At 43.1% G+C, this 25,005-nt stretch overlaps 1 protein-coding gene across 1 annotated transcript; it reads right to left on the reverse strand.

The window, feature by feature from the left end:
* Nucleotides 1-2,622: 2,622 nt before the first annotated feature.
* On the reverse strand, nucleotides 2,623-23,975 carry LOC124117122 (MAP kinase-interacting serine/threonine-protein kinase mnk-1-like). Its single transcript, XM_046478856.2, has 10 exons — nucleotides 23,859-23,975; nucleotides 21,510-21,651; nucleotides 20,052-20,511; nucleotides 17,314-17,404; nucleotides 15,259-15,399; nucleotides 14,541-14,664; nucleotides 11,648-11,797; nucleotides 10,995-11,317; nucleotides 7,636-7,798; nucleotides 2,623-6,102 (listed from the first exon to the last, which is right to left on the reverse strand). Exons 2-10 carry the CDS (start codon nucleotides 21,640-21,642, stop codon nucleotides 5,831-5,833), a joined length of 1,857 nt encoding a protein of 618 aa, XP_046334812.2. The 5' UTR covers nucleotides 21,643-21,651; nucleotides 23,859-23,975; the 3' UTR covers nucleotides 2,623-5,830.
* Between the last annotated feature and the right edge of the window lie 1,030 nt (nucleotides 23,976-25,005).

The raw sequence follows: 25,005 nt of genomic DNA on the forward strand, positions 1-25,005 counted from the left end.
TTTGGCGTGACGCGCGAACGCTTTAACCACTAGGCTTTTTATGAATGTACACAGGTAACTTTATAAAAAAAAAGTTATGGCGCCGGTCGTGATTTGCTGTACGTTCAGATAAAAAATGAATTTCATCTTCAACAATATTATTGGTGCATATTTCACATGACCGACATTATCTAGAAACTCCTTACCGACTTCCAGTATTTGTATGTGAAGTTAATTCACCAAATCGTAACGAGGTGATTCTGCGCTGTGACTCATATTTCATATTTAGCAGATACGGTTCTATACAAAAGGAATGCTTGATATTGGGATACATATCCAGAGAAGCTTTGAATGTCAGAGAAGATATATATAGACTGTTCATAACACTCATGTACTTGTATCCTTGTGTGAAATTCGTTAAGAAAGCTGATTTATTACCAACTCCCTGCGATTCCCAGAGAACTCCAATCCAAAACTAAACAGAATAGTTTTAACGTCGTAAACCGAGTTTTCCTGCCAACATGAACTAAATTATATAACATAATATAGCATTATTTTGGGTATCTATCCTCTGGCAGTTGCAAAAGCTTAAACCAGTATTTTTCAACTCTTAAAGAGAAATCAACAAACATATAATTTCTGCCACATTCAGCTAAAATTGCAACATTTGTAACTTATACCCAATACATACAGACATGCAACGGTCCACAAGTGCCGATTTCCGAAATCCCCATAATTCCGATGAATTCAGATCAATAGGCTTTTTCTGAACATCAAATATTGTAAACAGGAGATATATTCTTAAGTCTGTTTGCGAAGATATTAAGTGGAGACAATGCCTTTTCAAGTGCAGATGCAGGATTTTTAAAAGGAAGGGGCCCAATAACAAAATGCTCTCTCAGTGAGTGGGGAGGGCTTGCCTACAGCATAATACATTTGGTTTTCAAAAGTGGAGGGAGGGGGGACCTCCTGGGCTGGATTTTGAACCGCACTTGACCAGGAAAGTCTGTGTGAAAAGAACAATCCCAAATAAATATATGTTGAAATGTTTAATCTTCTATCTCCAAAATACCCGGCTTCATCTTCTCTCACTTGCCACCATTTCTAAACACCAACACTTCCATTACATGAGGGGTGGTGGGGTAGCCTAGTGGTTAGAGCGTTCGCTCGTCGACCCGGGTTCGATTCCTCACATGGGTACAATGTGTGAAGCCCATTTCTGGTGTTGACGCCGTGATATTGTTGGATTATTGCTAAAAGCAGTGTAAAACAACACTCACTCACCCCGTTATACTAATAAAGCGATAGTTAAACCCTATTTTGAGCAAGAGTGTTAATCTTTCTCTGCAAACTGCCAGAAATCTATGATTGTGGATTCGAATCCCGGTTCGCCCCGATTATGTTTCTAGGTTTGTCAGCACCATCCCCGTGCTCGTGGGTTTCACTGAAGTGTTAAACGTTTGAGACCTGCATCACTTCCGGCTTCCCTCCCACATTAAGCTGACACACCATGATATAACTGGAATACTGTTAAAAGCGGCGTTAAACCCAACTCACTCACTCTGCAAACTGATGACAGAATCAGCAATTAAACGAAGATCATCTGCATAAATAATATTTCCAAAAGCTCGGGACCAATAAATATACTTTTGTCACCACAGTGTGTGATGAAAAGAGAAGCGGACTTAAAATGGAACCTTGACTACCCGGCTGAGAGAGTCAAAATACTGGATCTTGATTATTTTTTTTTTTAATACACATCCCTTAAGATATTAAACATATAATCTCTAATATTACTTTGTACCATAACTCACCAAAGAATATCTCTGGTAACTGAATCAAAGGCTTCACGGAAATCAACAAATAAACAATAAAAACGACCTTTAGATTTGAACTCAACAAACAGTTCCAAACGATTATTTAGAATACAAGTAAATACTTGTTTCTATCACATTCAGTCTCCATCAAACTGGGGGCACGGGTGGCCCAGTCGTCTAAGGCGCCGCGATTCGCTGTGCAGAGTTGCGTCCACTGGAAACGCCAGAAACCACATGATTGCGAGTTCGAATCCCGTTTCACCGTGATTATGTTTCTAGGTTTGTCAGCACCATACCTGTGCTCGTGGGTTTCACAGAAGTGGTAAACGTCTAAGACCTGCATCACTTCAGGCTTTCCTCCCACATTAAGCTGACACGCCGTGATATAACTGGAATAATGTTAAAAGCGGCGTTAAACCCAACTCACTCACTAAACTTGAAATGACCTCCTATGGAGGAATTTGTCGGAGGTATGATGTCAGAGTAAATGTAATGTTAATGAGATTGCAGCATAAATCATAATCTTTGCCAGCACCAAACAATTTGTGGTTAACTTTGGTTGAATGGAGATACAGAAATATATTCCTCAACAAGTTTCAGCTGAGACCTCATGCTGATGAAGACAATTAGCACCCATGAGCATTGGTGCAGACAATCCAAGTGGCATTAACAGAGGGATCTGGGATTCAAACCCACAATGAGAAGATCCTGGCACAACAAGTGGCATAACTCTGCACAGCTAAAGCTGGCACCTTACTCTTGACCAACTGCTTTCACAAGAACCACTGATCTACAAAACAAAACAAAACAAAACAAAACAATCACATAAGCAAGATGCAAGTTTATTCACAGCTGCAAGACATTTTTTGGTTATTGAAAAAAGAAATAAGAGCAGTAGGCGACTAAGTTTTAAGAATATATTGCTTAATGATCTCATCTTTTTTCAAACTTTTCACAAAAAAAGTTACAGTATTCAAGTACAGAGCTTTTCTATGGGTCAAGGTGACTGAGGACAAAGTATATTTTTTTCTGTTATCAAATATAGTAAACTACGGTTATAACGAACACACTTATAACAAACTGACGGATATAACTAACTTACTTTTTTGGTCCCGACTATTTGCTGTAGTTATGCTGTATATATGCTTATAACGAACTACGGTTATAACGAACTAAAATAATAGTCCCTTTGAGTTTGTTATAACCATAGTTTACTGTATATTGTTCACAATGATTTTGATATTGAATTGTTTGATCAATCAGTCTGTTTGTAATTTGAAAGAATTAAAACAATTTCATCACATTATCAATACATTGTAAGAAAAAACACCTCTTCAAGTAAGTTTCAAAGAGGGAAAATCAACTGCATAGACAACCTAGGCAATGACAAAACAGAAGCTCAAGAGTAGAATATGCAGCACAAGCAACATAGAAGAGGAATACACAGACCCACATAAGATGTAGATGAACAGTGATTCAGAATCTAACACACAACAAAACTGATCCCGTTTGAGAATGTACAAAGAAAAATATTTGGAATAAAAATCCTATATTTTTCATGGTGCTGGGCCCACTTGCATAAAGCGATCTTAGCACTATGATTATGTCAAGTCTATGTCAGAGTATGTGAGATATGATCATTGTAGTGCTAAGATTGCTTTGTGCGAGTGGGCCCTGGTCTTTAACACAAGGGGGGAGGACTTTCAGAGCTTACTGCATGAGGGTTATTACACTACTTTATCAGTACTTCTGTAACGTTTTGAGTGCCAGCTTGATGTGGGCAGAAAGCCGTACCATGGAGAATCTGGGAACCAAACCTGTGACCAGGGGATCCGGTTAACTAAGGGAAACAGCTCTGCAGGGAATTTGACAACTGAGTTACCTACCCCTTGCCTCCAAGTGAGTGAGTATGGTTTTACGCCGCTTTTAGCAATATTCCAGCAATATCACGGCAGGGGGTCACATGAAATGGGCTTCACACATTGTACCCATGTCGGGAATCGAACCCGGGTCTTCGGCGTGACGAGCAACGCTTTAACCACGATGCTACCCGACCGCCCCCCTTGCCTCCGAATTTACAGTTCATCTACAACTATTGGTGATAACTAAACCATGAAACAAAATACTGATTAGCTGAATATTATGCATAGAACACATTGGTCATGAAAAGACAGTGAGATACTTGCCCTATCAAATATGTAACAAAAAACTTATTTCTTTTTACAATTAATAAAACAAAGATTATAATGTTTGTCAACTTGTACTTTTGAATTTATTTTCAGTGTTTTGCCTTTGGTAGGGCAGAATCTCTCATCTACAGCCTATAAACAAGCCAATGTTGAATAAACAAACAAATATATCAAAGTTTCCTTTCAATTTCCAAAACAACGTTACCATTCCATAACAACATTACAATTCTGTAACCGTACCCTAAATGTATAAATATACAATAACACAGGCTGAAGAAAAGATATACAACGAATTGAGTGAAAAAGTAGTCAATCTGCTTGAGACTTGAACCAGCAACTTTTGTGAATCATGGAGAAGTGGGATTCGCTTGATTAAATTTTTTTTTCAGGACATCAACAATTTCACAAATACTTTATTTGAGGAGCAAGGGGATGTCTCAAGTTTTTATTTTTCGACACAGAACTTTTGAACTGTTCCCTAACTGGATAACAATCAGGGACCTGTTATAACAAATAGGTTCAATAACAAGATGTTTTTCTTGTGACATATTACAAAATGGGTTAAAGATTTGCCTTTTCTGTACAATTCTCAAAGATGAATTCTTGTGACTGATATTACAACATGGTTTTCTGTACAATTCTCCATGATCTGAAGGTATGGAGTAAATCCTCTGGTGCACCCTTGTACACTACGCTGCCTGGTACATGTGGACAGTAAGTAGAAAAGCCAGCAATTGTCTCATACCGTCACACAACAAGGCTAGGTCCCTGTTCACACAGCGACCGTAGCCCCACGACTGTCTCAACCTCCATCGTTTAACATAGACTTACGACAGTCGTCGAGCTATGATCGCTTTGTGAGACAGGGACCCTGTACCAACAATAAAATTCAAGTTTCATGCATCTACATTGACCCTGGTCAAATATTATTTATAAGTCAGTTATCCATATTTTTCAATTTAAGCCATTTCTGTTTCTGCACATTTCCAATTTATATTTAAAAGTTGAAAATTGTTAAATGTTTTGTTTTTTTCAAATATTATTTTCTTTACATGTTGTTTTAAAATTCAACATATATTTTTTTTTTTAAATGTCATTTCTATTATTGAAATTTTTTCTTTATATTTACAAATTAAACATTGTTAAAAGAAATATTTCAAAAATAAATTTTTTTAAAATTCAACACACTATTTTGATACATTCCCTTCTGACTTGGAACTTGAACCAAGGAATAAGCAGTACCCAATGGTGAATCAATACCTTTTTTCATTATTTGTGATAATTGTACTGTTTCCAAAAACAAAGACAATTCAAAGTGACTTCATGTCTCACAATATTTTTCCAAAATTGGTTGATGAATGTGATAACAATGCAATAAAAAGAAATCGAAATTTTTCAGCCCCGTTGACTGAATGTTTGAGACAACTGCTCCAGAAACAAAAGCAGGAAATTACAGACATGTTGAGATAGGACCGAGACAGAGACAGGTCCAATATGTACAAAAACATCATAAAATCCAACTTTGAGTTATTTAAATGTTATGATCCACATGATCTGAATGATATTTTCGCCAGTAAAAGACAGATCGTAACATCGACAAACCTTGCTCATGTCTTAAAATTCCCATCATGATGGTTCACCAGGATATCAACATTTACTGTCATCGAAAACAGTATTTAAATTTGATGATGCTTTACTTCCATTGGAAAAATTTGATGCAATACAAAAATATGTTTATAAAGCACTAAAAACTTCATCAAGTTAGACTTGGTCATGTAAGATTTAACACAAACATGGTGTGTGCATATAATGGGGAATGGTATGGCACTTCTTCCTGCAACCCCCCTACAGGAGAATATCAAAGACAGGAAGCCCGTCGGACGTCTTCTCAACGTCAGGTTTGGGGAGGGCAACTTCGCTGGACTGGCGTTGGTACGGGTTGACAGACTTGAGGCGGATCTTGCGGCGAAGCTGGTTCTTGATGTCTTTGCCGCCCCCGCCGCCGTGTGACTGGGACAGGCTGACGTCCGGGGGGGACGGGGGCTGCTCATACAGGGAGTCCGACGTCGGCAGGTTGTCGATCAAGGACCCAGGGTACGACATGCTCTGAATGTTCACTGGCAGAAGAATATTTAAAATATAATACTAATAATACTTCTGATAATACTAATAAAAATTACTACAAACATAAAAGAAATAATACTAAAAGTAAAATATTTATTAATAATAAATAAATAGAAGCAATAAAATCCTTTCTTTTATCATAACTAATCTCTGCTAAAAGCAGTCCATTGAACGATTCTGATAATTGTGTATTTATAGTGTTGGGGAAATGGAGAAACATGTGTCAGTGTTCAGGATTTCATGAGCTCAAATTCACCACGACCAAAAGCATAATACACTGGGACCCGTTTCACAAAGAGATCGTAGCGCTAAGACGGTCGTAAGTCTATGTTAAAGTATAGGAGTTACGGTTGTCGTAGCGCTATGATCGCTTTGTGAAACGGGCCCCTGGACACTGGCGGAGTGTTCACTTGTGACATCTATGTGAGAAAAACTGGCCAATCCGAAAGTTCAACATTCTGACGAGGTTGATAAAAAGTTTTCACTCCCCATTTAATGTCATGCCTTTTGATGGGCGTTAGAGAATCGGATTGGTGTCACCAAGGGCAATGGGTCTATCATGTAATGTCTGGTCATACATCAAAAGAGTTTCAGCAATCTAAGGCTAAAAAAAATAATAGTCTTGGTTCTCAGGCACCATATGCATCATCATAAAGTCTGCCGCACGTTTCGTTTTTATTTCCATTTTCCCAAAAAATCCTAGTACTGTAAATCGTGAAATTAATGTGTATCCAAAAATGCAACTCAATATGAATGTGACACCCCCTCCTCTCAAGCATCAGTGGATTTATATCTGAAGAAAACGTCCTCTGTCAGGTTTACAGGAGAATCCTCACATTAATCCAACCTTACAATAATTAATCCAATCACACACCAAAAAGCACCGCTTATAAGCGCTGAGTAGAGTCGGCCTTTGACGCAGTCACAAAGGTGGTGTCTGTCTGAACTTGCAGGTGTGATCAGTGATGACATAAGTGAGTGGAACTCTTGTCTTGACCTAAGCAGTGACAATTCACAGGATGTAATTAGTGTTTGAATGACATTGTTTATATACTTGTTACAAGTGCTGCTCAATAAACAGTGATGTGGAATACATAGTGGTTTGTTTTCACTGATGTCTAAGCTGGTATTTCTGCTTTAAAAAATGTCTTATTGTTGATATAAATGCGATGTTTAATAATGCAAGCAAAGACCACTCGCATTTTTCGCATGTAATTCACGCTCGCATATCAAGATTTACAGTATGTGATCCAAAATAGCACGTAGTTACTTCCTGTTACATGCGCACTGCTTTACTGCGCATCTTGTGTTGTGGTCATGGCGGCAATAGGAGTTTGTATGCTTGTTTATGTAGCCCTTTCCTAGGTTGATGGTACACAACTATTTTGTATATATACCAGTTTGAACAAGTAAAGCAAAATAAAAACTGCCCGCTCGCACTATATTTTCAAGTCATTGCCTGAGAACCAATTCTTTTAGTTTTAAAAACCTAAACATAATCTTTGTTTAAAGGAAAGATAACTCACAAGGCTGAGAGATGGATTGATTCTTCAAGTAGGTGCATGCCTGTCTGGCACTACATCGTTTGCCAGGGTTACCTTCCAAGGCCGCTGTCAGAAGATCACGCATCTCTTTGGGCCAATCGTCCTTAATGGCGAGTTTCTGGGTAAAGCTTGGGTTCTGGGCCAACTGTTGAAACACAGGATGACATTCATTTAGTGAGTTTGGTGATATTTGTTTGTTGTTTAACGACGCACTCAGCAATATTCCCGCAACATGACGGCAGTCTGTAAATAATCGAATCTGGACCAGACAATCCAGTGACTGACATCATGATCTACACAATTGGGATACAATGACATGCATCAACCAAGTCAGCGAGCCTGACCACCCGATCTTGTTAGTCGCCTCTCGCGACAAGCATAGTCGCCTGTTATGGCAAGCATGGGTTGCTGAAGACCTATTCTACCACGGATCTTCACGGGTCGAGTTGGGTTATAAGCCGCTTAGATGAGTTATATCATGGAATGTCACCGTGTTCATAACTCAACACAGTTGCGTCCTACTAAACAGTGTGGGCAATAAGTTCCCATAGTACCAGCCAGCCAGGCTAGCTCTATAATATGAGTTGCCAGTCATTCTGTTGTTAAACTAAATCTGGTAGCAGAGAGAATAAATATATTTAAGTTAAGTTAAGAGAGACAGAGAGACTGAGAGACAGAGAGTCTGAGAGAAAGAGAGACTGAGACAGAGAGACAGAGAGTCTGAGAGCCAGAGAGACTGAGAGACAGACAGAGAGACTGAGACAGAGAGACTTGGAGACTGAGAGACAGGGAGACAGAGAGACAGACAGAGAGACTGAGAGACAGGGAGGCAGAGAGACTGAGAGACAGGGAGAGAGAGAGACTGAGAGACTGAGACAGAGAGACTGAGACAGAGAGACTGGGAGACTGAGAGACAGGGAGACAGGGAGACAGACAGAGAGACTGAGACAGAGAGACAGGGAGAGAGAGAGACAGAGACAGAGAGACAGAGAGACAGAGACAGAGAGACTGAGACAGAGACAGAGAGACTGAGACAGAGAGACAGAGACAGAGAGACTGAGACAGAGAGACTGAGACAGAGGGACTGAGAGTCAGAGAGACTGAGACTGAGAGACAGGGAGACAGAGACAGAGAGACTGAGACAGAGAGACAGAGACAGGGAGACAGAGACAGAGAGACTGAGACAGAGAGACAGGGACAGAGAAACTGAGACAGGGAGACTGAGACAGAGAGACTGAGACAGAGAGACTGAGACAGGGAGACAGAGAGACTGAGCTACAGAGAGAAAGAGAGACTGAGACAGAGAGACTGAGAGACAGGGAGACAGAGACAGAGAGACTGAGAGGCCGAGAGACAGAGAGACTGAAAGACAGAGACTGAGAGACAGGGAGACCGAGAGACTGAGAGACAGGGAGACAGAGAGACTGAGAGACAGGGAGACAGAGACTGAGACAGAGAGACTGAGAGACAGGGAGACAAAGACAAAGAGACTGAGAGACAGAGAGACTGAGAGACAGAGAGACTGAGAGACAGGGAGACAGAGACAGAGAGACTGAGAGACAGAGAGACTGAGAGACAGAGAGACAGAGAGACTGAGACAGAGACAGAGACAGAGAGACAGAGAGACTGAGAGACAGAGAGACTGAGAGACAGAGAGACTGAGACAGAGAGACTGAGAGACAGGGAGATAGAGAGACAGAGACTGAGAGACAGAGTCTGAGAGAAAGAGAGACTGAGACTGAGAGACAGACAGAGAGACTGAGACAGAGAGACAGAGTCTGAGAGAAAGAGAGACTGAGACAGAGAGACAGAGAGACTGAGAGACAGAGACAGAGAGACAGAGACAGAGATACAGAGACAGAGAGACAGAGAAAGAGAGACTGAGACAGAGAGACTGAGAGACTGAGACAGAGAGACAGAGAGACTGAGACAGAGAGACTGAGAGACAGGGAGACAGGGAGACTGAGAGACAGAGAGACTGAGAGACAGGGAGACAGAGAGACAGAGAGACTGAGAGACAGAAACAGAGATACTGAGAGACAGGGAGACAGAGAGACTGAGAGACAGGGAGACAGAGAGGCTGAGAGACAGAGAGACTGAGAGACAGGGAGACAGAGAGACTGGGTGACAGAGAGACTGAGAGACAGAGAGACAGAGAGACTGAGAGACAGAGAGCCTGAGAGACAGGGAGACTGAGAAAGAGAGACTGAGAGACAGAGACAGAGAGACTGAGAGACAGGGAGACAGAGATACTGAGAGACAGGGAGACAGAGGGACTGAGAGACAGGGAGACAGAGAGGCTGAGAGACAGAGAGACAGGGAGACAGAGAGACTGGGTGACAGAGAGACTGAGAGACAGAGAGACTGAGAGACAGTAAGCCTGAGAGACAGGGAGACTGAGAAAGAGAGACTGAGAGACAGAGACAGAGAGACTGAGAGACAGGGAGACAGAGAGACTGAGAGGCTGAGAGACTGAGAGACAGGGAGACAGGGAGACATAGAGACAGAGAGACTGGGTGACAGAGAGACTGAGAGACAGAGAGACTGAGAGACAGGGAGACAGAGACAGAGAGACTGAGACAGAGAGACAGGGAGACAGAGAGACTGAGAGACAGAGAGACTGAGAGACAGGGAGACAGAGACAGAGAGACTGAGACAGAGAGACTGAGAGACTGAGAGACAGAGAGACCGAGAGACAGGGAGACAGAGTCTGAGAGAAAGAGAGACTGAGACAGAGAGACAGAGAGACTGAGAAACAGAGAGACTGAGAGACAGAGACAGAGAGACTGAGACAGAGAGACCGAGAGACAGAGAGACAGAGAGACTGAGACCGAGACTGAGAGACTGAGACAGAGAGACTGAGACAGAGAGACAGAGAGACCGAGAGACAGGGAGACAGAGTCTGAGAGAAAGAGAGACTGAGACAGAGAGACAGAGAGACTGAGAAACAGAGAGACTGAGAGACAGAGACAGAGAGACTGAGACAGAGAGACTGAGAGACAGAGAGACTGAGACAGAGACTGAGAGACGGGGAGACAGAGAGACTGAGACAGAGAGACTGAGACAGAGAGACAGAGAGACCGAGAGACAGAGAGACTGAGAGACTGAGACTGAGAGACAGAGAGACTGAGAGACTGTGAGACAGAGACAGGGAGACAGAGAGACTGAGAGACAGGGAGACAGAGAGACTGAGAGACTGAGAGACTGAGAGACAGGGAGACAGAGAGACTGAGAGACTGAGACTGAGAGACAGAGAGACTGAGAGACAGAGAGACAGAGAGACAGAGAGACTGAGAGACAGAGACTGAGAGACAGAGAGACTGAGAGACTGTGAGACTCACATGATGGATGTACTGGCCTCTCCACTCTCCCAGCTTGTCCATGGTGAAGCCGGGGGGCCACAAGGCAGCCACCGTGTGGTTCCCCGTCAACATGAAGCAGATGGTCAGCGCAAAGGAGTAGACATCGGCCTTGCCCGACAGTTCGGGACGAAAATCCATCGGGATATTGGGCATTTTGGAAGTCAGCAAGAGAAGACATGCCTCAGGGCTCATGTACTCGGGAGTCCAACCATCAAACGTGACCAGCTGCTGGGGCGTCTTGCTGGTCCCAAAGTCCGTCAGCTTCAGGGTGACTGGGTCCAGCTTGATGCACACATTCTCAGCTGAAGATGTGGGACACAAAGGAATTTGTTAATATACATAGCTTTGATTGTATGTCATGTAAAGGTGAAATCAGTGGAGGTGAAATAGGGTTGCACTTGTCCACAACACTCACCTGCTTGTCATATGAGTGACTATACTGTATCATGTGGTCATGCTTGGTTTGATTGTACCCTGTAGATGGGGCCATTCATTGCTCAAAATGAAATTTGATATCTACCACTTGTTTGTCTATCTTGGACTAAATTATTTACGGGGCATCTTGCTACAGCTTGGAAAAAGCTGTCTGCAATGTCAAACAAACAAAGAAATAAGCTGCTGCTTGCACTTACGCTTTATGTCGAGATGTAGGATGCCGAATCTCTCGTACATATATTCCAGACCCGAGAACCCCTGGTTGGCAAGGGAGGTAACTACGTCGTCTGTCAGGAACTCCTTGTACGCAGTCTTGTGCTCATTCATAAACACCTTCAATGAGTCACCTGTAACCCATGGTAACCAGAAGAGTGGCGTAAGTGAATGTTGTTTATTAATTGCAATCACCAATATTAGAACTATGATTCTAGGGATGGTCAGGTGGGCAGAGAATGTGGGTCCAGTAAGGTGGGTAGAGAATGTAGCCAGAATCAGGTTGGAGAAGAATGTTGGTAGAGTAAGGTGGGTAGAGTAAGGTGGGCGGAGTCAGGTGGGTAGAGTAAGGTAGGTAGAGTAAGGTGGGTAGAGTAAGGTGGGCAGAGTCAGGTGGGTAGAGTAAGGTGGGCAGAGTCAGGTAGGTAGAGTAAGGTAGGTAGAGTAAGGTAGGTAGAGTAAGGTAGGTAGAGTAAGGTGGGCAGAGTCAGGTGGGCGGAGTCAGGTGGATAGAGTCAGGTGGGTAGAGTAAGGTAGGTAGAGTCAGGTGGGCGGAGTCAGGTGGGTAGAGTAAGGTAGATAGAGTAAGGTAGGTAGAGTAAGGTAGGTAGAGTAAGGTGGGCAGAGTCAGATGGGTGGAGAATGTGGGCAGACTCAGATGGGTGGAGAATGTGGGCAGACTCAGATGGGTGGAGAATGTGGGCGGAGTCAGATGGGCGGAGAATGTGGGCAGACTCAGATGGGTGGAGAATGTGGTCAGACTCAGATGAGTGGAGAATGTGGGCAGACTCAGATGAGTGGAGAATGTGGGCAGACTCAGATGAGTGGAGAATGTGGGCGGAGTCAGATGGGTGGAGAATGTGGGCAGACTCAGATGGGTGGAGAATGTAGGCAGACTCAGATGGGTGGAGAATGTGGGCGGAGTCAGATGGGCGGAGAATGTGGGCAGACTCAGATGGGTGGAGAATGTGGTCAGACTCAGATGGGTGGAGAATGTGGGCAGACTCACTTGAGTGGAGAATGTGGGCAGACTCAGATGAGTGGAGAATGTGGGCAGACTCAGATGAGTGGAGAATGTGGGCAGACTCAGATGGGTGGAGAATGTGGGCGGAGTCAGATGGGTGGAGAATGTGGGCAGACTCAGATGAGTGGAGAATGTGGGCAGACTCAGATGGGTGAAGAATGTGGGCGGAGTCAGATGGGTGGAGAATGTGGGCAGACTCAGATGGGTGGAGAATGTGGGCAGACTCAGATGAGTGGAGAATGTGGGCGGAGTCAGATGGGCGGAGAATGTGGGCAGACTCAGATGGGTGGAGAATGTGGGCAGACTCAGATGGGTGGAGAATGTGGGCGGAGTCAGATGGTCGGAGAATGTGGGCACTCAGATGAGTGGAGAATGTGGGCAGACTCAGATGGGTGGAGAATGTAGGCAGACTCAGATGGGTGGAGAATGTAGGCAGACTCAGATGGGTGGAGAATGTGGGCAGAGTCAGATGGGCGGAGAATTTGGGCAGACTCAGATGGGTGGAGAATGTGGGCAGACTCAGATGGGTGGAGAATGTGGGCGGAGTCAGATGGGTGGAGAATGTAGGCGGAGTCAGATGGGTGGAGAATGTAGGCGGAGTCAGATGGTCGGAGAATGTGGGCACTCAGATGAGTGGAGAATGTGGGCAGACTCAGATGGGTGGAGAATGTGGGCGGAGTCAGATGGGTGGAGAATGTGGGCGGACTCAGATGGGTGGAGAATGTAGGCGGAGTCAGATGGTCGGAGAATGTGGGCACTCAGATGAGTGGAGAATGTGGGCAGACTCAGATGGGTGGAGAATGTGGGCACTCAGATGAGTGGAGAATGTGGGCACTCAGATGGGTGGAGAATGTGGGCGGAGTCAGATGGGTGGAGAATGTGGGCAGACTCAGATGGGTGGAGAATGTGGGCAGACTCAGATGGGTGGAGAATGTGGGCAGACTCACTTGAGTGGAGAATGTGGGCAGACTCAGATGGGTGGAGAATGTGGGCAGACTCAGATGGGTGGAGAATGTGGGCAGACTCAGATGAGTGGAGAATGTGGGCAGACTCAGATGAGTGGAGAATGTGGGCAGACTCAGATGAGTGGAGAATGTGGGCGGAGTCAGATGGGTGGAGAATGTGGGCAGACTCAGATGGGTGGAGAATGTGGGCGGAGTCAGATGGGTGGAGAATGTGGGCAGACTCAGATGAGTGGAGAATGTGGGCAGACTCAGATGAGTGGAGAATGTGGGCGGAGTCAGATGGGTGGAGAATGTGGGCAGACTCAGATGGGTGGAGAATGTGGGCAGACTCAGATGAGTGGAGAATGTGGGCGGAGTCAGATGGGTGGAGAATGTGGGCACTCAGATGAGTGGAGAATGTGGGCAGACTCAGATGAGTGGAGAATGTGGGCAGACTCAGATGGGTGGAGAATGTGGGCGGAGTCAGATGGGTGGAGAATGTGGGCAGACTCAGATGGGTGGAGAATGTGGGCGGAGTCAGATGGGCGGAGAATGTGGGCAGACTCAGATGGGTGGAGAATGTGGGCAGACTCAGATGGGTGGAGAATGTGGGTGGACTCAGATGGGTGGAGAATGTGGGCGGAGTCAGATGGTCGGAGAATGTGGGCACTCAGATGAGTGGAGAATGTGGGCAGACTCACTTGAGTGGAGAATGTGGGCAGACTCAGATGGGTGGAGAATGTGTGCAGACTCAGATGGGTGGAGAATGTGGGCGGAGTCAGATGAGTGGAGAATGTGGGCAGACTCAGATGGGTGGAGAATGTGGGCAGACTCAGATTGGTAGAGAATGTGGGCGGCGTCAGAAGGATGGAGAATGTGGGCGGAGTCATGTATGTGGAGAAGACTGACCTCCATATTCCATCATGATCTCGTGAATGCCATCACGGAGGATGTAACCACGGAAACCAGTGATGCTGGGGTGAGACAGCTGCATCAACACCTCCACCTCCTTCTTCTTGAATCTGTCTTTGATCTGAAACAGTATGGTTTCCGTGAGTCCTGGGAGTCTTAGTCCATCTTGTAGGGGTGAAACCCAATTGCGTGGATCGATGCTAATGACATCAACCACTGGATTGTCTGGTCCAGCGTCAATTTTTTTACAGACTGCCGTCATATTGCTGGTGAGTGCGGCGTTAAACAACAACCAAATAAACAAAACTTACAGATTGGACTACAAGTTGATCAGGGGTGCTAACTCGAGCAGGGTGCTTTAATAAAGGGAATAAGGTATGTCGATTAGTCTTAAAAAGAGGTTTGCATAAAGACTGTACTAAAATGTGCTGCTGTGGTGGCCATTTTCATTGTTTGAAAACAACATATCTATTCAGAGACATGTAGAACAAGGGAATATGACACTGACATGTCCAGCTGTTTTGAGTTAGTGAGTATGGTTTTATGTTTTTTGACGAGCCAATGCTGTAACCACTAGGCTACCCCACCGCCCCTTCAGAAGAATTGCTTCAGTACTAATGGAGGGACGGACAAGACCCATGACGTGGATCTGGCTAAATCACTTGGACGTTGTCAAGCAAAGATTCGATCTGAAGAAAAATTCTAGGTGACTCACCACTTTCATCACATACTCCTGTCCTCCGAAATGGCGGCAGAGAGACACGCTACCAAACGACCCATTGCCTAGGTGCCGGACGAACTTGAACTGATCACACTCCCCCTCCTCAAACAGACCGTCGAAAGATGGTGGCAGACTCTGCAACCAATCAGGAGTTTTGATGACAATGTATATATAGTTACCATGGTTTCCAGTGTACGTATTTGCAATAATGATAGTAACATTTCCTAGGAAACCTGATGCTGACATGTGCAAAAATTTTACCAACAAATAACTACCGTACTCCAGCTTCATAAAATATGTTGAACACATTTCTTCATAAAATGTTAATGCGAATACGTGGTTATCTACTCACAACTTGGAATTAGTAAGCCTCCGAACTGACAACGCTCATTCACTCAGGTCAGATAATTAATTGATAGATAATTGATTATCTCTATTATTTTACTATTGTCAGTAGAAGACACTATGATTACCACTCGAAGATCATAATTTAGGACCTGTGAAGATCCGGGGTAGAATAGGTCTTCAGCAACCCATGCTTGCCGTAAAAGGCCGTAATTTTACATCTTTCTTACATAAAACAGCAGCGTAGAAGGGCTATGTAACAGCCTTGTAACTATTATATCCATAAAGTTTTGACATTTGGTTCTTTCACCACCGACCCGTGAAGATTCCGGGGTAGAATAGGTCTTCAGCAACCCATGCTTGCTGTAAAAGGCGACCATGCTTGTTGTAAAAGGCGACTAACAGGATCGGGTGGTCAGGCTCGCTGACTTGGTTGATGCATGTCATTGATCCCAACTGCATGGATCGAAGCCTGGGTGAGTGACTGAGTGAGTGAATGAGTACAGACACTGGGTGATTGAGTGAGTGAATACAGACACTCGGTGAGTGAGTGAGTGAATACAGACACTGGGAGAGTGAGTACAGACACTGGGTGAGTGAGTACAGACACTGGGTGAGTGAGGACAGACACGGGGTGAGTGAGTACAGACACATGGAGAGTGAGTACAGACACTGGGTGAGTGAGGACAGACATGGGGTGAATTAGTACAGACGCTGGGTGAGTGAGTACAGACACTGGGTGAGTGAGTACAGACACTGGGTGAGTGAGTACAGACACTGGGTGAGTGAGTACAGACTGGGTGAGTGAGTACAGACACTGGGTGAGTGAGTACAGACACTGGGTGAGTGAGTACAGACACTGGGTGAGTGAGTACAGGCGCTGGGTGAGAGTACAGGCGCTGGGTGAGTGAGTACAGACACTGGGTGAGTGAGTACAGACACTGGGTGAGTGAGTACAGGCGCTGGGTGAGTGAGGACAGACACTGGGTGAGTGAGTACAGACACTGGGTGAGTGAGTACAGACACTGGGTGAGTGAGTACAAACACTGGGTGAGTGAGTACAGACTGGGTGAGTGAGTACAGACATGGGGTGAGTGAGTACAGACACTGGGTGAGTGAGTACAGACACTGCGTGAGTGAGTACAGACACTGGGTGAGTGAGTACAGACACTGCGTGAGTGAGTACAGACACTGGGTGAGTGAGTACAGACACTGGGTGAGTGAGTACAGGCGCTGGGTGAGTGAGTACAGGCGCTTGGTGAGTGAGTACAGACACTGGGTGAGTGAGTACAGACACTGGGTGAGTGAGTACAGGCGCTGGGTGAGTGAGGACAGACACTGGGTGAGTGAGTACAGACACTGGGTGAGTGAGTACAGACACTGGGTGAGTGAGGACAGACACTGGGTGAGTGAGGACAGACACGGGGTGAGTGAGTACAGACACATGGAGAGTGAGTACAGACACTTGGTGAGAGAGTACAGACACTGGGTGAGTGAGTACAGACACTGGGTGAGTGAGGACAGACACTGGGTGAGTGAGGACAGACACTGGGTGAGTGAGGACAGACACGGGGTGAGTGAGTACAGACACATGGAGAGTGAGTACAGACACTGGGTGAGTGAGGACAGACACGGGGTGAATTAGTACAGACGCTGGGTGAGTGAGTACAGACACGGGGTGAACACCGAGAAGAGACTACTCACCATGTCCATGATGACGCCATGTGTTCCAATGTTCAAGTCTGTCGCATTCAGCAGCCCGGACACGGCTTTCTTCGTTCCCATGACAACAAACCTACAACAGTGTCAGACACACACACATCAGCACTGACGAAGGAATACACAGTGTAGACATAACTCAGTGGACAAAGTCAGTCTTCAATCACTGAACAATGACTCCTTTGATTTCATTTAAAGATTTGAATTTTGATACAAAACAGATGAAAAGATGATTACCACAAGCATGCACAAACGCTGTGTGTAGTGAAGTATCATTACTCTCAAGCACGTTGAAGATGCTTGTCTTTCTTCTCATGTTTTCCACTGCCTGAATCTTAACATACAGAAACCAACCCAACCTCCGAAAATTTGTCATTTATATCTAGAATATTAAAAATTACAGTATTTGACGTAATAAGCGCTCAAAGCTAATATATTGGCTAGTGAACAATCCCAAAAAGCACCCCTTCCGATTGATCAATGTACACAAGACTTATTTATATGCACTCGTGTGTTATATGCACCCTTAATTGTGGGCAATTAAAATCTGGAAAGTTATATCTGTCATATATAAACATTTCAGGCTGTCAGCATAAACCACCAAATTTATCTTTCAACTCTGATTCTTCCATGAAAATAATTTTCTAATAAGAGGTCCCTATTTCTAATTTTGAGAGCACCTGGGCGCTTATTACGCTGAATACGATAAGTTAAGTTGAATTTCTTATCAAATGTTTTACCTTGACAATACAATGTTCTGATGAGACTAATTGTGACCAGACATTATCTTGCTCCTTCATGTGTTCATCATAGTGTCAGGCTTAACCCTTCATGTGTTCATCATAGTGTAAGGCTTAACCCTTCATGTGTTCATCATAGTGTCAGGCTTAACCCTTCATGTGTTCATCATAGTGTCAGGCTTAACCCTTCATGTGTTCATCATAGTGTAAGGCTTAACCCTTCATGTGTTCATCATAGTGTCGGGCTTAACCCTTCATGTGTTCATCATAGTGTCGGGTCTTAACCCTTCATGTGTTCATCAAAGTGTCAGACTTAACCCTTCATGTGTTCATCATAGTGTCAGACTTAACCCTTCATGTGTTCATCATAGTGTCGGGTCTTAACCCTTCATGTGTTCATCAAAGTGTCAGACTTAACCCTTCATGTGTTCATCAAAGTGTCAGGCTTAACCCTTCATGTGTTCATCATAGTGTCGGGCTTAACCCTTCATGTGTTCATCATAGTGTAAGGCTTAACCCTTCATGTTTTCATCATAGTGTCGGGTCTTAACCCTTCATGTGTTCATCATAGTGTCGGGTCTTAACCCTTTATGTGTTCATCATAGTGTCGGGTCTTAACCCTTCATGTGTTCATCATAGTGTCAGACTTAACCCTTCATGTGTTCATCATAGTGTCGGGTCTTAACCCTTCATGTGTTCATCAAAGTGTCAGACTTAACCCTTCATGTGTTCATCATAGTGTCGGGTCTTAACCCTTCATGTGTTCATCAAAGTGTCAGACTTAACCCTTCATGTGTTCATCATAGTGTCGGGTCTTAACCCTTCATGTGTTCATCATAGTGTCTGACTTAACCCTTCATGTGTTCATCATAGTGTCGGGCTTAACCCTTCATGTGTTCATCATAGTGTCAGACTTAACCCTTCATGTGTTCATCATAGTGTCGGGTCTTAACCCTTCATGTGTTCATCATAGTGTCGGGCTTAACCCTTCATGTGTTCATCATAGTGTTGGGTCTTAACCCTTCATGTGTTCATCATAGTGTCAGGCTTAACCCTTCATGTGTTCATCATAGTGTAAGGCTTAACCCTTCATGTGTTCATCATAGTGTAAGGCTTAACCCTTCATGTGTTCATCATAGTGTAAGGCTTAACCCTTCATGTGTTCATCATAGTGTCGGGCTTAACCCTTCATGTGTTCATCATAGTGTCGGGTCTTAACCCAACATGTGTTCATCATAGTGTCAGGCTTAACCCTTCATGTGTTCATCATAGTGTCCGGCTTAACCCTTCATGTGTTCATCATAGTGTCCGGCTTAACCCTTCATGTGTTCATCATAGTGTCGGGTCTTAACCCTTTCATGTGTTCATCATAGTGTCGGGTCTTAACCCTTCATGTGTTCATCATAGTGTCGGGTCTTAACCCTTCATGTGTTCATCATAGTGTCAGACTTAACCCTTCATGTGTTCATCATAGTGTCAGGCTTACCCCTTCATGTGTTCATCATAGTGTAAGGCTTAACCATTCATGTGTTCATCATAGTGTCGGGTCTTAACCCTTCATGTGTTCATCATAGTGTCAGGCTTAACCCTTCATGTGTTCATCATAGTGTCGGGTCTTAACCCTTCATGTGTTCATCATAGTGTCAGGCTTAACCCTTCATGTGTTCATCATAGTGTAAGGCTTAACCCTTCATGTGTTCATCATAGTGTCAGACTTAACCCTTCATGTGTTTATCATAGTGTAAGGCTTAACCCTTCATGTGTTCATCATAGTGTCGGGCTTAACCCTTCATGTGTTCATCATAGTGTAAGGCTTAACCCTTCATGTGTTCATCATAGTGTCAGACTTAACCCTTCATGTGTTTATCATAGTGAAAGGCTTAACCCTTCATGTGTTCATCATAGTGTAAGGCTTAACCCTTCATGTCTCTATCATAGTGTAAGGCTTAACCCTTCATGTGTTCATCATAGTGTCGGGCTTACCCCTTCATGTGTTTATCATAGTACCGGGAGTTGAGGTGGCTGAAGTCATCAAAGTTGTCCTCATACAATCCAAATTGTTTGAAATTGTCGGGCATGACATAACTTTCCACCCTGACTCCACGTTGATAACCTCCCTTGTTGGTCTTGCCATTGTTGATAATAGCGTCAACCCAAGCATCCTGTCTCAGATGGATGTTCAAGTTTTCAGTGGTGTTGGATCCAAGCTTTTCGGCAACAACTTTGACATTTTCTTTCTTCTTGTTGCTATGGAGACTGACATGCTCTTTGTTTGGTGTTTGGCAAACAATTCCACTGCTCACGTCTATCTCAGGTGCCTTGAACTTGGCTGGTTTGATGATGTTCCCAATTTTCTTGCCTGATAGTCTGGTATCAAGACAGGCTTTCTTGGCGGGAAAGCTTTCATCCTCTGCAAACTCCAGAACAAGATCATCAGAGCCCCCTAGGGAGAAGAAATGTCAACAATTCAGAAAACACAGACTAGTGAAATCCTAAACAAGAACATGTTAAACATCACAAACAAACTTGAAAATTAGTGAAATCTTAAATAGATTTCATTTGTATACTTATCCTGCATTACTCCTTAATATAATATTCCAAAATAGCGAAGGTAATATGAAAAGAATACATCACCCATCCCAGATATAATTTAGAGCAATAGACGGAGCCTAGGGTCTAAAATAAATCCAATTTGAAGAGCTCAGCTGAGAGACGTCCTTGCTATTACGCGACAGGCAGTGATGTGAAGAAGGTGACTTGTCATCAAGGTCACATGACAGCAGCGATGGTCCATGCAAAAAGCAGGAGTCAAAAACGGAAACATCTTTTTTCCCATCAAGACCATCGCTGAGCACTGTCTTTAGTTGTCGTAAGGTAAGCTTTTTCTTGTTTTGTTTGTTTGTTGTTTAACGCCGCACTCAGCAATATTCCAGCTATATGACGGCAGTCTGTAAATAATTGTGCCTGGACCAGACAATCCAGTGATTGACATCATGAGCATTGATCCACGCAATTGGGATCGATGACATGCATCAACCAAGTCAGCGAGCCTGACCAACCGATCCTGTTAGTCGCCTTTTACGACAAGCATAGCAGCCTTTTATGGCAAGCATGGGTTGCTGAAGACCTATTCTACCCCGGATCTTCACGGGTCTGTAAGGTAAGCAGTGAATGTATTGAAGAGTAATGCAGTATAAGTAAAAAATGTAACTATTCAACAAATCCCATTAAAAACATGTGGATAGAATTTAGAGCTCATCACATGAGTGTGTTTGGGGATCTTAAATATCCTGTATTAGGAATAAACATTGTAGTTAGTGAGCCTCGGCCATGAAGATTGTACATTATTTATCATTGATTGATTGATTTGTGTTTGTGTTTGTGCAGAGAGAATACACTCTCATCCTAAAAGAAGAAACTCAGTGTCCAAATAAATCTTACCAATTCCAATTTGAATTTCACCTCCATGAAGTTCGCTTCCATATAGAAATGAACTCTCCCCCGTTGCCGTCACAACTTGATGCTGTGTCGGCTCCGACTGATCCACAGGGTGGAAATTAGGGAGACGATGCATTTTTATGTCCTGAAATATAACAGCAATATTAACATAATCCACAATAGGTGACTTACAATGATGTGGTTTTAACACTGTTTTAAACAGCAAATATTATCACATGTATAGTATATCAGCAGCTGTTATGAGTGCTGGATGAACTTCCAAAGTGATGCAGGTCACACATCACAGACATATGGTAAATCACTTGTCAGGCCAAAGTTGGTTGGTTTGTTGTTTAACGCCGCACTCAGCAATATTCCAGCTATATGACAGCGGTCTGTAAATAATCAAGTTTGGACCTGACAATCCTGTGATTCATATCATGAGCATCGATCCACGCATTTGGGGTCGATGACATGCATCAACCAAGTCAGCGAGCCTGACCACCCGATCCCATTAGTCGCCTCTTACGACAAGCATAGTCGCCTTTTATGGCAAACATGGGTTGCTGAAGACCTATTCTACCCCGGATCTTCACGGGTCGTCAAGCCAGAGATGTATACAGATACATATGTTTTTGGTCAAGCCAACAAACAAGGGTGATGCAAGTCACACATCACGTACATATGGTTAACCACTTCTGTCAAGCCAGAGATGTATACAGACACATACGTTTTTGGTCAAGCCAACAAACATGGGTGATGCAAGTCACACATCACGTACATGTGATAAACCACTTGTGTCAAGCCAGAGATGTATACAGATACATACGTTTTTGGTCAAGCCAACAAACATGGGTGATGCAAGTCACACATCACGTACATATGATAAACCACTTGTGTCAAGCCAACAAACATGGATGATGCAAGTCTCACATCACATACATATGATAAACCACTTGTGTCAAGCCAACAAACATAGTTGATGCACTGATGGATCAAGGATCCTCATCAAGAGTAATACAAAACCACAATGTGGTTTCAGATATGCAGGTTTTATTGAGTATCTACTGCCCGGAAATTTCATTTGGATCCGACCGCATTTATCCACATTCTATAAGACAGAAGTAATCAGTAATTTTCTGAAGCAACATCTCCCTATGTGAACTCTCCTCATTGACTTGACATCACTCTGAAAAGCTATAAAGTCAACCTGAAAAGCTATGAGGTCACACTGGAATGCGAGGACAATGGATGATGTGACATACTTCTGTGACAACTCAACTTCTGTGACAATAACAACAAAACCAATGTTGTTCTGATAAATATTAATCAAACTGAATATTTAAATAATGTGGTATTCATTTCCCAAAAATGAAAATCAAATTTTTCTAATTTGGGACTGAGGAAAAAAAGGATACTTATCAAGAAACATATTCATACGCAGCAAATAATCCTGAGCATTGCATGGCTTTGAATCCCATTCCCCAACCAATCAGATAACAGCAGCCACTCCCATCCTTTACAATTGTCCAATACACCATGTAACAAGTGATACTGAGTGAACAAGGATGTAAAAATGGGGGAATTTGAGATTCAACCACAGCCAGGGCACACTGGCTGATAATTCATGAAACTGCATGAACAGTTGTGCCACCTTAGTTCACTCATACCAGGGGTTTCATGAAAAAAACAACTTAAAAACTAAGCAATGAGTTAGCATGGTCATCGTATATACACGGTAAAGGGATGTCACAATGCCAGAGATAAGCAAAAACGATTACTAAGTCATTAATGATGAAACATTTTTTATTCAATGAATCTGGATTGGTAAACAGGCCAAGGAGGCTTATGTTAATACCTCTCCAGTCATTGATTATGACATCATATTCTACAGTATGGCACGCACAGGAATTAACAGTCAGGATGACTTCATGTTTATACTGATTTTTGAGGGGTGAATTAAAAACCCATGCACAGTTCTGACCCTACCTGGTTTAAATGAAACATTACTGACAAGGATGTGAACGTGTTTTTTAATCATACGTCTCACAATTATTGAATTGTGACAGGACAGGGCAGACATTATCAATCATCACAGCTACATCGTATTTGATTATTACAGTCGTTATACTACTTATTAGGTTGACCTTGACGAGCCTCTGTCATTCTATTTTTCAACTTAAAGCGTACAACACAGCCGTATAAATTGTAGTCTTGTACAAAGAATGAAACGGAATGATGCAAAACATCGAACATGTACGTATGACGTACTATTCTTTCATAAACACGATATCTTAGATGAGCTGTATGATAAATTAAAGATTGAAGAACGCAAAAACGTTAGTTATTTACCTGATTTTCAACTGTTTCGGGTTTTTTTCCACATTTTGTACTGATATATGTTCCTTCTCTACTCAGGCCAAAATGGCCCCATCCACTCTCCTGGAAATTCCCGTTCCAGAATTTATATCTCGGATTTGTCTTTTAATACGAAATCCGTAATCATTCAAAACATGTTAAGGCAACTTTTATATCTACATGGAGTGATATAAGAATAACATAACTGCAATGGTTTGTACACAGTGATATGATCAGTAATTATTGTAAAACATGCTGTAAGTAGTTTCTATAGAAATAACTTCGTTTCATTTACTAGCTTTCATTTTGAATAATTCACGTTAACGTAAATTGTCGGAAAATCCCGAACATGTGAAATAGGAAAGGGGAATCCCCCTCATTATGCGTTTGCAAGGCGGAAGTTGACATCACACTCCTACCCAGAGTGCTATGCGGCTTGTTGCCAATAAAGGGCGGCCGAATGTTCAAATCTGTTTCACAGATAGATACTATAGATAGTGGTTCTATATTTCCTCCATAATGTGACGATTACAGCATATATATTATACTTGTAGAGTCATTGCACCACAAAAGCTAATTTAATGATAGTGGAAATCAACAGTAGCGGTATATATATAGAGAATCTCACCCGAGTGTCTTTTGATATCAAATACTGTGAGATTTTCTACTTTTATCAACGAGTGTTGATATATTTGATATCCAAAGACACGAGGGTGAGTTTTATTTATCATCCAACATAATTCTTCCAACTTTTCAGTTTGTAGACAGTAATAAGCAGTGTCTAAGTGTAAAAAGTACTGCTCACAGCTTCAGTAGCAGAGCCATTAGTGATGTCATTTGATTGTGATTGCAGTGTCTAAAGGGCAAGTTCACGCTATTTTTCTTGTACTTTTTCATCATGAAAAGTATTTATTAGGCAGCTTCAGAGGCAAAACAATAAAAATATCACAAGTATTTAATTTATTTTATTCATTAAATCAGTTCATATTTTTCACATTTACCGAGAGTTCTATTTCAATGATAAACACACCATGGCTTATGCCCCTTGCAATATGACGTCATTGGTGCCTATTGATAAAGGAATGACGCCATAAGACTTTATTAGACCCGTTTCACGTGGTGTGTGATCTTCTCAATGTCC

This window comes from Haliotis rufescens, unplaced genomic scaffold, assembly GCF_023055435.1.
Source record: "Haliotis rufescens isolate VD_foot unplaced genomic scaffold, xgHalRufe1.0.p SCAF_10, whole genome shotgun sequence".
NCBI lineage: Eukaryota > Metazoa > Mollusca > Gastropoda > Lepetellida > Haliotidae > Haliotis > Haliotis rufescens.

Coding starts and splice junctions, on each gene's coding strand:
- LOC124117122 (XM_046478856.2), bottom strand. CDS start 21,642: ATGCATCGTCTCCCTAATTTCCACCCTGTGGATCAGTCGGAGCCGACA. Junction 14,665..15,258: donor AGGAGTATGTGATGAAAGTG/GTGAGTCACCTA, acceptor ATACTGTTTCAG/ATCAAAGACAGATTCAAGAA. Junction 11,318..11,647: donor CCTACATCTCGACATAAAGC/GTAAGTGCAAGC, acceptor CCACATCTTCAG/CTGAGAATGTGTGCATCAAG.